This window comes from Podarcis raffonei, chromosome 2 (genome assembly GCF_027172205.1).
Source record: "Podarcis raffonei isolate rPodRaf1 chromosome 2, rPodRaf1.pri, whole genome shotgun sequence".
NCBI classification, from domain to species: domain Eukaryota; kingdom Metazoa; phylum Chordata; class Lepidosauria; order Squamata; family Lacertidae; genus Podarcis; species Podarcis raffonei.
Window position 1 is genome coordinate 108,862,629 of NC_070603.1, and position 13,237 is coordinate 108,875,865.

The 13,237-nt window shown below is 48.4% G+C and overlaps 2 protein-coding genes across 3 annotated transcripts in view; both read right to left on the reverse strand.

Moving 5' to 3' along the window:
- Positions 1–13,237, reverse strand: part of LOC128408915 (uncharacterized) — a 269,287-nt gene that overhangs the window by 77,008 nt on the left and 179,042 nt on the right. The window lies entirely within an intron of this gene.
- Positions 8,262–10,071, reverse strand: LOC128408921 (carbohydrate sulfotransferase 6-like). The gene has a single exon (XM_053378990.1). It carries the CDS (start codon positions 10,050–10,052, stop codon positions 8,907–8,909), a length of 1,146 nt encoding a protein of 381 aa, XP_053234965.1. The 5' UTR covers positions 10,053–10,071; the 3' UTR covers positions 8,262–8,906.

Consider the following 13,237-nt stretch of genomic DNA (forward strand, 5'->3'; position numbering starts at 1 on the left):
CAGGATATTCCAGCTGACCTCAAACAAATAGGAGACCATGTGACACAGGGACAAGTGCAATCTCTCTCCCGTGTTTTTGTCTCTCTCCCGTGTTTTTGTTGTTGTTGTTTATCTTAACAGGTGGGCCCTCAAGCACACGCCTTGCAGCATTGCCGAGCCGATTCATCAGTTCCAGGCTGGCATAGCCTATGGGTGAAAGAGTGGAAACATGATCCACTTGCACCTAAGTGGCGTGGACCTTACACCATCTTGCTCTATACTCCAATAGCGGTGAAGGTAGCTGAGGTGACCCCCTGGATTCATCACTCCCGTTTGAAGAAATCCGAAGGCAGTTGGACGTGCAAAGGTTACCCCTCTAATCCTTTTTTAAACTGACTCTCTCCAAAAAACCCCTGTATCTAGCCCTACGGGGAACGGGCTAGGTCACGGGCAACATTAGACGACTGGCCTGCTGCAGCCACAACCTGGAAGCTGGCTGACCTGCGCACGCCTGAAGCTTGAGGAGCGTCTGAACCAGCGATTGTGAACGGGAAGATTCTCTTATACAATTGATTGACTGCCCCCCCCTGTGGAACAATTATCAGAGATATTACTCATTGGGGATCCTTGGGATATATGTTTTGGTCTTGGTGGTTCCCCATTTCTGTCACTGGAGGAATTATATTGGGGCTAATATTTTTTTTGTTATCACAATAAGGTAATCTTTTGTGGAAGGAATGCATATACTAGACATCAACATGATTTTATTATTAATCCTGATCCCTTGGGAAGGGGAAGGGTCCTTGAATTTGAGCAAATTTGCTAAATATGGATTCCGCCATGACCACAATATGTGGGTAGGCTTAGCTGAGATGGTAGCCAATGTTACAAATAGGACCAATTGCCTTGTTTGCTCTCTTGGGCCAGATGATTCAGAGGGAGGTATGCCCTTATTACCAATACCATTAAATGCCATTGGTATGGTAAGCGAAATGCCACACCAAACAGAAGTACAGAATTTCCCCGGATGGAACTCAACTAAACCAATACGAGTTATACCTGTACAAGGGGAATTCTGTGTACATAAATCATCAGAGGCAGCTGATTCTACCATGATAGGCTCTTCTCATTGCCACTATACTTGGGATTATATTAAGAATAGTCAAACCTGGGCAAACGGTACTACCTATCGAACTCGGAATACCTTGCCCTGTGCACCTCCTTTTATTCATGCATGGAAAATGGTGTGGAACATAACTGTGACAGAAAAAGGCAATCTAACATACTGCACTGTGAACTCTGTACCCCTTTTGATATTTCGCCTTATGCACTCCACATACCAAAAACCTCAGACCCGATGGTTGTGGTGGATATGTGGAGAATGGGCATACAAGAAACTCCCTTCCAAATGGAGTGGGACTTGTTTCCTGGGATGGGTATTACCACCAATGTGGATTATGCCCACTAGTTCAGCCAAGCGTACACGAAGAAACGCTGATATTTCTCATATAGCAGGAGGAAGTACCCAAAGTTGGAGCGATACTGATGATTGGCCACCAGAGCGCATTATAGCCTATTATGAACCTGCCTCCTGGAATCCTGATGAGCTCATACAAGGGGCTCGGGATCCTATTTATAATCTAAACAGAATAATTCGATTGCAAGCAGTAGTGGAACTTGTAACCAATGCAACAGCCCAGAGTTTGAGACTTATTGCACAACAGTTGGATGAAAGTAGAGCCGCCATTTTGCAGCTGAAAATGGGAATGGATTATGTACTTGCCAGGCAGGGAGGCCTATGTGGAGTCTTGAACTTGACAGGGAATGCCTGTTGCTTTAACATTTCTGATAATGGTGAGGCAATCCGTGTGTTGGCCACAAAGATGGAGAATATAGCACATGTCCCAGTACAAACATGGGAAGGATGGGATATGGGATGGCTCACCAACTGGTTACCAAATGTCGCAGGACTCAAAGGGATACTATTGTCTTGCTTGTTTTTCTTGACGGTAGTAGTAATGGTTTTGTGTATGGTGCCATGTATCATTTCATGTTTTAGAAGTACAATTAGCAAGATGATTTCAAATGAAACTCTACCTCATATCATGGCCCTATACAGAGCTTTACCTCAGGAATATGATGAAGGTCAAGCTATCAAGGACACTTGGGAGGAAGGTCCTTGAGCTTGAAAGGGGGGAATGAGGCATCTGATCATAGCCTGCATTTTTAATCAAGGCTTATATTTTGATCAGATTCCTGTATTCTAAAAATGACCTTAAAGAAATATATATTTGTAAATGTTTGTATCTCTCATGCCAGGCAGAAACCATACTCTGGCAGCTGTTTATCTTCTTGATCAAGGGCCCCCCTGATCTATAGCAGTGTCTCAGGGTTGTAAAAGAAAATTACAGGCTAGGAGCAAAAGGTCACACTGACCATACAAATTATAGAATACAATCAAGGTTGCAAAAATAGTAAATAATTATTGTGCCTCCCATTAAACTTGAGCCACATCTTCCTAAGGTTAAAAGGGCAAGAGCTAATACAAACAGCAACTGCACTAGGCGAAACTGCTTTGAATCTTTAGAATTTAGAATTTAGCTTAGCTTTTACTAAGTTCCCTTTCTTCTAAAAAACTATATATGTTATGAAATATATTGGCTTAAATGTAATTATGCAAAGGATTTAGAAGAAATGTTAGATTCTTATTTCATAGAATCATAAAGTTGGAATAGACCACGAGGGCCATTGAGTCCAGACCCCTGCCAAGCAAGGAAAAGCACCATCGGAGCACTCCTGACATACGGTTGTCAGTCTCTGCTTAATGACCTCCAAAGAAGGAGATCTTTCATTGATAATGTGTGAGGAGGTGAACCCAAAAGATCTGTTCAGATAAAATTAGCCATCATCTGTTTTGGAGTGAATAGGGCAATAGGGCAAAAGATGAAATGTTAGTTAAGGCGCCTAGTCTAGGGCAAAAGGTTATCTGGTAATTAAGGTGCCTGGTCGAGGTAAATGTAAGATATATGACTACTTATTTGCCAATTATAAATAGAAGGAAATATAGCTCTTTGTCTCCCATAAAAGGTAATAGGAAATGGGTGTATCTTTTATGATTGGTTCTAGCAAACAGCCAATAGGAATTTTAACCAGGCTGATTGGACAGAGGCAGCCAAAGGAGGAGCAAGGGGGCTGAGCTGAGGGAATATAAGTGCTGGCCATAATGGCAGGAAGGCAGGCCAGAGCTTGGTAACCATATACCACTGTGCCTCTTATTTATTTGTCCGACAAATAAATTATTATTTTAATTTCTCTATTGCTGCGTTGAATATTTCATTCCAGCTAAGCGTTAACCACAAGCAGGGTGCTACAGTACCTCGGGTTACATATGCTTCAGATTACAGACGCTTCAGGTTACAGACTCCGCTAGCCCAGAAATAGTACCTCGGGTTAAGAACTTTGCTTCAGGATGAGAACATAAATCGTGCAGCAGCGGCGTGGCAGCAGCAGCAGGAGGCCACATTGGCTAAAGTGGTACTTCAGGTTAAGAATAGTTTCAGGTTAAGAACGGACCTCCAGAACGAATTAAGTACGTAATCAGAAGTACCACTTGCATTGGTGTGCTTTTGAACTGCTAGGTAGGCAGGAGCTGGGACAAAGCAACAGGAGCTCACCCCGTCATGGGGATTCAAACCGCCGACCTTCTGATCGGCATGCCCAAGAGGCTCAGTGATTTAGACTGCAATGCCGCCCGCATCCCTGTTTGTAGCAATAGTCCTTCGCAATGGCGAACTTAAAGTTGCCATCTAGTAGTCATTGGCTCTGGCGCCACCTACTGTTGGGCTCCCTGACCACCACCCTACCAGTTTCAATGGACATTAGCCAACAAATGGGCATATGTCTAGCTTGGCGGGTGGGGGGTGGGCTAGTGGCAGTGGCAGGGGATGGGGAAGGGAGTTTTTGCCTTCCTAGAGGCATCTACTTAGCCATTGTGGGAAGTTAGGCTGTTGCTTGACCAGGGGGACCTTTCGTGTGGTTGCACAGAGCCCCACAAGGGATGTAGCCACAGTACATTTGCCCTCTCTCAAACAAAAATTGGCACAGGTTTCTCTCCTCGGATATGGGAGAGAGCCTCTAACAAGACCGGTGTTTTTAATTGGACGGATGATTGCTAGCAGAAGCTTTTGCAATGGAAAAGTCAGGCTGGCTTCTTCCCAGTGAACCCGTAGAGCGATACCAGAGTTTGCAGTGGCCCATGAAGCCAAAAGCTTAATCTCAGCTATTATTCTTCGTTAACTATATGCATGGCTTAACTCTGTGCATTTTGCAGTTCTGGGGATATTGTTTTTAAAGCCGTTTGACAAACTTCCTTTGGATGAATGGGCGGGAACAGCTTTTGTCTGTGGGGCTTTTTAGTTTAGAGAAATGACAACAAAGAAGGGGTTGATGAGGAGAGATGGGTTTATAAATCTATTTGTGGTTGTTGGGCAGAGGAGAGGTGCAGGAGAGAGAATGCCTTCCTTCCTTCCTTCCTTCCTACCTTCCTTCCCTCCCTCCTTCAAAATCTTAGGCAGCCAACCGGCACAAAAAGATGGTGTTTCTTATGTGTAATGGTCACATTGCCACCGTACATTTAAAGCACTGTAGTTTGTCAAGGCTGTTGGGAATTGCAGTTCCTGAGAGGGGTAAACTATGGTTCCTAAGATTCTTGTGTGGGGAAGCCATGTGCCTGAAATGTGAGTGATGTGGCTGGACTTCCGATAGCCAACAGTGTCTGCCAACAGTGATTAGCCCTTGTAGCTAAAGCCACTTCCGCCCTGCAGAGGAGGTGGGATTGCGGGTGTCACGGCCCCACCGCGCGCGGTGGCTGGAGCCCAGCCCCCACATGATTGGAGGGATCGCCGGCCACGTCACCCCCTGGCCAGCCAATTGGCTGGCTCTGGGGGCGTGGCCTGCCCTATTTAATGCAGGCGTGGCCGGGGATCTCCCTCTTTCCCCACCTATCAGCTGTTCCTGTTTCCCACCCTCCTGCCCTTTAAGGTTTACGTTCCTTGACCTTGCTATGGACCTTGGATGGTCGCCGTTGTGGGGCCTGGTAGGAATTTTTCTACTTGGCGAATTGGCACCAGCCACTTGTTTTTCGCCTACCTCGTAGCAAGTCGTCACAACTTTCTTGGTATTGGTGGTTAGGCATTGATATTGGTATTGTTTTGTAGATGGAAGAGGGGAGGAAGCGCCATCACCTGCCCCGCATATTGAAGGGTAGTCCGATAAAGGATTCTGGGGGGCGTGGCCCTGCCCAAAGCCTATGGAGGTGAGGGCCTAAGGCACGCCCCCGAGCGGTGACCCCGGGGGAGTTCCTAGTTGATGTGCATCAGCAGGACTCCCCCTACTGGTGGTTAACCCTTCCCGGACTTCAAGCGGATGGGCTGAAGCTGGATATAGCCGGTTAGGACCAATGCCTAAGCCAATACAGCTCATCACCTGTAACCAATAAAGTTGTGGCCTTATTTAGCCCATTAACCTTAATAATTGTGTCATGTGTCTTTGTTTCCACTGGGGGGGACAGGAACTCGCCACGCAAATGGAACCTCCAGCGACGACTCAGCCTCTTGATTAGGGATGGTCAATCTGTGGCCTTTGAGATGTTTTTGGGCTCTGATTCCCATCAGCCCCAGCCAGCATAGCCCATTGTCATGGGATACAGGAGTTGTAGTGTAACAACATCTGGCCGGCCCCAGCTCTAACCTGCATGCTAGGAACAATGAGCATCACTCTTTGGGGATGCCCAGAACCTTCTGGCTGGCCAGATGGGTCTTGGTTGGACCCAACAGGGCAAGTCTTTATGTTCTTTTAAAGCAGAGGCTCGTGGTTGGATGATTGCGGTATGAAGGAAGGAAGGGACCTCCCTGCACCTTTATAGCAGAGGGATGAGAGGGCCCTGTAGCTCTTCAGATGTTGCTGGGCAACTCCCATCATCTCTGACCATTGGTCATGCTGGCTGGGGCGGATGGCAGATGGAGGCCAGCAATGTTGGAGGGGGCTGGACTAGATGACCCTGGGGACCTTTTCCGATTCTGTACAGTGGTACCTCGGCTTAAGTACCTAATTCGTTCTGGAGGTCTGTTCTTAACCTGAAACTGTTCTTAACCTGAAGCACCACTTTAGCTAATGGGGCCTCCCGCTGCACCACACGATTTCTGTTCTCATCCTGAAGCAAAGTTCTTAACCCGAGGTACTATTTCTGGGTTAGCGGAGTCTGTAACCTGAAGCGTCTGTAACCTGAAGCGTACGGAACCCGAGGTACCACTGTAATTCTATAAATATCTGCAATCCCTTTGGAGGAACCTTCTGGGGTTACCACATTCCAGGTTGTGGGCAGGGTCAAATGCAAAAGTGGGGGGTGCGATGGATGTTATTTTTGTCCTTTATACAGTAGACGACTTCCTTCACGGTCAAATACCCCTCTCTGTTTTCCATCAGGCAAGCAGGAAGCACAAGAAGGGTTCAAGGACTCATTCCAACCAGGCAAAAGCCGCTAACAACAACAACAACAACAACAATAATTAATAATAAACTTTTATTTATATCCCGCCCTCTGCGGCCGAAGTCAGGCTCAGGGTGGCTAACATCAAATATATAACATTAGTATAAAATCAAACAATAATTAAATTACCTCCTAAAAACAGGTCAAAATCAAATTAAAGTCTAATTAGATGGCTTTTGGCAGGGTTAGGGTTGGGAACAGTCAGTACTCATCGGCCCAACTGTTTACGCTGATCTTATATGGGCCTGTGAGAAAGCTGGGAGGTCTCTTTCATATTAGTTCTTATACAAAAAGAAAAGGGGAGTCAGGCTGAGCCCTGACCAAAGTTCCACCAGGCCGGGGCCAAGGCCAAACAGGCCCTGGCCTTGGTCGAGGCCAGCCTAATCTCTCTGAGGCCCGGGATCTCCAAGGTGTTTTTATTTGTAGACCGTAAGGTCCTCCGTGGGGCGTACGTAGGTACGAGGGTCCTAGGCCATATAGGGCTTTAAAGGAAGTGGGAGAAGGGTGTGGCTCAGGAGGGTGTGCCCTGGGGAGAGTCCCAAGGGCCAGACAGAGAAGCAGAGGGGGCCAAATCTAAGGTTCCCCATTCCTGCTTTAACAGGATCCTGAAGCACAGGAATTGAACAGGCCAGGCTTCCCCCACCTTCCCACCCTTGTTCTCATGCCAGGAAAAGATTCAGCCGCTTGATTTCTCCAGATTAAAGTAGCCTACGACAACGTGGCAGAAACCTGAACATGGAGGCTGCAGGGGATGTTCTTCTGGAAAGCACTCAAATGTGGTTCTTCAGTTGTGTGTACATATAAGGGAGTCTCTCCTGTTTCGGAGTGCCTGCTTCAGTTTTGGAACCCGTTCAGTGTCAAGAGAGAGCCGCCAAACTACCCGTGACTAAGCTTTCCCTGGCAGGCTTCCTTAAGCAGCATGGGTTTAAGGGTTCTTCTGGCGAACAAGGAAAGTACCTACAGGAAGGAAGGAAGGAGCAGCTTCCCCAGAAGCCTCTCCTTTCCATACACTCCATAGGTTTGCATCCAATGAAGGAGGTGTTTTCTCTCCCGCTTGGACTACTGCAACACACTCTATGTGGGGCTACCTTTGAAGGTGACCCGGAAACTGCAACTAATCCAGAATGCGGCAGCTAGACTGGTGTCTGGGAGCGGCCGCCAAGACCACATAACACCGGTCCTGAGAGACCTGCATTGGCTCCCAGTATGTTTCCGAGCACAATTCAAAGTGTTGGTGCTGACCTTTAAAGCGCTAACCAACCTCGGCCCAGTATACCTGGAGGAGCGTCTCCACCCCCATCGTTCAGCCCAGACACTGAGGTCCAGTGCTGAGGGCCTTCTGGCAGTTCCTTCACTGCGAGAAGCCAAGTTACAGGGAACCAGGCAGAGGGCCTTCTCAGTAGTGGCACCCGCCCTGTGGAACGACCTCCCATCAGATGTCAAGGAAATAAAAAACTATCCGACTTTTAGAAGACATCTGAAGGCAGCTTTGTTCCGGGAAGCTTTTAATGTTTGAAGTTTTATTCTGTTTTTATTGTTCTGTTGAAAGCCGCCCAGAGTGGTTGGGGAAACCCAGCCAGATGGGCCGGGTACAAATAAATAATACTAATACTAATAATTATTATTCCTACAGAAGCTCCTGCCACAATAAATATGTTAGGCTCGTCTTTAGAGTGTCACAGAGATCTTGGCTTGCTTTTGTGATGGATGGCAGAATTAGTGTGGCGTTGAAGGGAAAAAATCTGTATTTTCAACCGTTCTCCATCAATTAATGAGATGAGAACTTATGTCTGAAAATGATTGGAAGGGAGAGAAGAATTTGGTGAAGTCTTTATGACGGGAGACAAGTTCTCACTTCCTCACCCTGTGCTTACCTTCCTTCTGAGATGACCAAGGGGTGTTTGCCAATGTTCTTTCTCCTATTCTGCAAATCATCGCATCACCGTTCTGTGTTCGGCAGCCTTCCCAGGTGTTTGTGTTTTAGTTGAAAGGCCAGGGTGGAGGGGCTTTTTTAGATTAGGAAGTGCAGCCAGCCAGGGTGGCTGCAAGTGCTGGAGAAACAGAAGGGGGGGAAAACACACACCACCCTCAGCCACCCACCTCCCAACAACAAGGTACCCTGAAAATCCCGCACCCACCAAAATACGAATGGAATTTGCACGTGCCGTGAGAATCAGTTAGAACCTCTTTCACAGAGGAATAAAACTTCAGAGGAAATTGGAGGACAGATTGCAGCACGTTAACATTGTAGAATATAGTGGGCATTCTTTGGGCAAATATCTCCAGAGATCCCCTCCCCCCCAGTGTAAGGTGAGGCTGTGGCTATGTTCCACTTCACCCTTCCTCTTCTCCCTTGCATTATAGCCCATCTGCATGGGACTTAATTTTTTCCCCTGGGAAGGACAAGGTCTTTTGTCAAATCTCTCTGCTCCTCCTCTGATGTAGCTGGCTTGTAGCCAAAGACTTCCATGGCTTCCTTGCAGATGCTTTGAACGTCTTGCACCTCCTGGAAGCTGAGGTGCTTCCTCCAAGCTTGGGAAGCCACCTTGGCATTTTTCTGTATCTCCAAGGGGTCCACACTGGAGATTCCAGGCTTCTGGTCACTGTCGGCGGTGGACCAGTGAGTTATGTTATAGACCCAGGACTCAAGCCTATGGGAGGAAGTCAGGCCGGTGAACTGGTACCACTTGGCCAGGTGCTCCAGAGGGTCCCTCACCAGGTCTTCATACCGTGTCAGGAGGTATCGCCCCCTCAAGGCCGGAGGCATGCGGTGCAAGGCCGTGAGGTACATTTCGGCCTGGGCGCGGCAGACCCTGTGCATGACTCCGAGGGTGCTGGGAGTGCCGTTGATGGCGTTGCCGATGACCAGGTCATCGGGGTGAAGAGACACGGCTTGGCGGGATGCGTACACGGCACGAGGGTCCCTGACCAAGTGGATCACCCGGAGGCGGAGGGAGGGATCTGTCAGGAGTGGGTAAAGCGCTTCCATCTGGAAGAAGCGGATGGCTTTCACCACCACGTGGCTGTAGGTGGCACAGGCCTCAGAAATCTTCTCAAAGGGCATTTGGCCACAGCGGGACTCGCACTCCTTCACCCCGATGATGTCAGAGCGTCGGAAGGCCTCGCAGGCCGGAGGGGAGCAGAGCGCCCTGCTCATGGGCCACATGAAGAGCTGGTAGACCATGCTGGGCTCCTCAATGTAGGCAAGGAGGGCCCCCATGTCACAGAGGAAGACGGAGCGCAGCAAGTCCCTCAGGGGCCCCTGGAGGAGTTCGGGGCTGCCCCAGGGCAGGCGATGCCACACGTGCTTGGCTGGCTCCATCATGTAGAAGACCGAGGGGTTCTGGCTGAAGAGCTGCCCTGCGAAGGTCGAGCCGGAGCGCCAGCTGGAAAGGATCAGCACATGGGTCTGGGTGGGAGCCGAGACTCCTTCCTGGGGCTTGAGCCTTCTCCAGGATGAGAACAAGAGCAGCAGCAGCAGCGCCAAGACAATGAGGAACTGGGCGGTGTTGATTCTGATGAGCATTTTTGCCGGTGGAAGAGAGGGACCTGGAGGTGAGAGGCGGAACAAGAGAGACATATGAAGGGGGGGGGGTTGCAACAAAATGCTGCAGTGTGGAGTGCTTTGCATTTGGGGGATCTAGGCAATCGATTTCACTCACCCCGCCCCAATTTTCCTCTTTGCCCTGCTCTGTCAGCCAACCAGCATTCCATGCACACTGAGCATGCTCAGTTTCCATTGAACTGTTTTGGGGTTCACCTTCTGTTTAGGTCAACAAAAGAGGTTTAAAGACTGTCTCAAGGCATATCTAAAAAAATGTAGTATATACACCGACAACTGGGAAACACTGGCCTGCGAGCGCTCCAATTGGAGAACAGCCTTTACCAAAGGTGTCATGGGCTTTGAAGACACTCAAACTCAGGATGAAAGGGAGAAACGTGCTAAGAGGAAGGCACGCTTGGCAAATCCACACCGTGATCAACTCCTGCCCAGAAACCAATGTCCCCACTGTGGAAGGTCGTGTGGATCCAGAATTGGCCTCCGCAGTCACTTTTGGAGTCATTGTTAAAACCGTGTTTATGGAAGACAATCTTACTCGGCTACGAGTGATCGCCGAAGCAGCAGCAGCAGAAAGTGGTTTCTCTCTCCATTTTGAGCTAGGAGGGTTAACTAATCAACACATTTATGCCCAGTGACAGATACAGTGGTACAGGTTACAGACTCTGCTAACCCAGAAATAGTACCTCAGGTTAAGAACTTTGCTTCAGGATGAGAACAGAAATCGTGCGGCGGCAGCGGAAGGCCCCATTAGCTAAAGTGGTACCTCAGGTTAAGAACAGTTTCAGGTTAAAAACAGACCTCCAGAACGAATTAAGTTCTTAACCCGAGGTACCACTGTACATTGAAATGATTTCTGTGGCCACATCTCACTTTTGTCCCTAGGGGACATTTAAAAATAACATTATCAGTGCAGACCAGAATAGGACAATGAGATGGTTTTCTCTCTACCCTTTGGATATCTACATGTCTCTTCCTGTGTTCCCTCCTTCCAACAGTGTCATCAGTAAACCACTCTGACCATGTTGGAGTTTACTCTTTATTATCAAAAACAGGATCTACATGATCTCGTCTCTCTCCTACTTAGACTTTTGAGTCCCCGTCCCCCCCCCCCACCTAAAATAGTGCAGCAATGACTAAAGGTCTGTCCCTACTTTTCATGGGTTAGATAAGGGAGCCAGTTTTACCTTCTGTTGCAGCTGCCTCTACCTCTCTCAGATGGCTTTCGTTCCTGTTTGAAGAATGAAGCTCCCCTTGAAGAGGACTATTGCTTCCTTCTCTCCCTCTCTGTGTGCTCAAAGGGTGTGCTCAGCCCTGAAGGAAAATGATAATCTGGGGCCATGCAGGAAAAACAAACAAGGATGCTCCGGGCATCTTCAAAACAATGTCTGGAACAGCTACAAAAACAAAAAAACCCATATCAGTGTCACCCATAAAAGGAAGTATCTTGGTTTCTAATATCTAGAGGGCCAGGGGTTATGGGAACAGTTCAATATTGGTCTTTCCTGCCCATCCTCTACATGCTCTCAGTCTAAGGTAAAGGTAAAGGGACCCCTGACCATTAGGCCCAGTCGTGACCGACTCTGGGGTTGCGGCGCTCATCTCGCTTTATTGGCCGAGGGAGCCGGTGTACAGCTTCCGGGTCATGTGGCCAGCATGACTAAGCTGCTTCTGGCGAACCAAGCAGTGCACGGAAACGCCGTTTACCTTCCCACCGGAGCGGTACCTATTTATCTACTTGCACTTTGATGTGCTTTCGAACTGCTAGGTTGGCAGGAGTAGGGACCGAGCAATGGGAGCTCACCCCGTCCCGGGGATTCGAACTGCCAACCTTCTGGTTGGCAAGTCCTAGGCTCTGCGGTTTAACCCACAGCGCCACCTGCATCCCCCTTAGTCTAAGGTATCCAGGTGCAAAAGAGGACAAGGGGTTCCTGCACCTTTAGCAGTTGCGCAGAAGTTTATTAAAGGTGCAAGAGCGCAGTTCTCTCTTTCATATTTGGCCATCCTAGGTGGTTGCAGCTGGGGATGTCCAACAAAAAGAGAAACAGGAAACGGCTGACGCCTGCAGATTTGTCCCATATCCAGAATGGAAATCAATCGAGCAAATACAATCGGTATCTATTATTCAGACCTGAATCCGAGGTTCTCCTCGCCCCTACTTAAGAGCTGCATTATCAGGGGACATTTTCTCCATCGCTCCATGCAGTCATTGAGTGTGCTGGAGTTTTTCTGGGTACACTAGCTCCCCTATGGATTCCCTGAAACTTTGCTGCAACACTCTCTGACTTTGTTACTTCTTGGCTCTCCCTTTGGGGCTCATCAAGAGACTCCCGCTTGCTAAAGAACTGAATGCTTGTTTACCGTCTCCGTTCTCATAAATAGCAAGCGGCATTAAGAAGAAACAGGGCTCTCCGGTGTTGCCATCCCCAACAGAGAGACACTAACAAGGCCCGCTGTGGCACATGGTGGCAATTAATGAGGAATGGTGGGGTGCAATGATGGCTTCCAGTAGGGACCAGGATCCCTTGGACAGCATTTCACTCCCAGCTCATTCAACCTTCTCTATAGACAGTGATGGCCTAAACAGACACGGCTCTGGAGACCTGTCATTGGACCGGCAACATCTCAGATAGTAATTTAATAGGAGAAGAGACATTGGGGGGTATGTTTGTTAACTCCTTCCTGTTGTGCTGTTTCCGCAGCCTAAATCGGCATTGTTGATGCTGCAGATACCCGTCTCTTTAGTCCATGGAGCTATTTAGATCAGGGAAGTAAAAGAGGGCAGGAATGGACAATCTCTATCTCCCCCTACACACACTTGTTGAAGGCCACGTTCATGCAGGGCCCACATGCCACAGAATCATCGAATTATGCAGTTGGAAGGAACTCTGAGGGTCGTCCTAGTCCAACCCTCTGGAACGCAGGAATCTCAACCAAAGCATCCATGACAGGTGGCCATCAAACCTCCACTTTGAAACGTCCAAGGAAGGAGAGGCCATCACCTCCTGAGTAGCCTACAGTCTTTTAGGCGCCATACTTAAAATCATTTTACACCCTTGGGCTTTTGACAGCTTATGATATGTCTGGGGTCCTGAGACTGCGGCCTTTGTATGTGTTTCCTAAGGAGATACTGGAGATATTTAAATGCACCT

Bases quoted from the DNA above. Each gene is read 5' to 3' on its own strand.
- LOC128408921 (XM_053378990.1), bottom strand. From the start codon at position 10,052: ATGCTCATCAGAATCAACACCGCCCAGTTCCTCATTGTCTTGGCGCTG.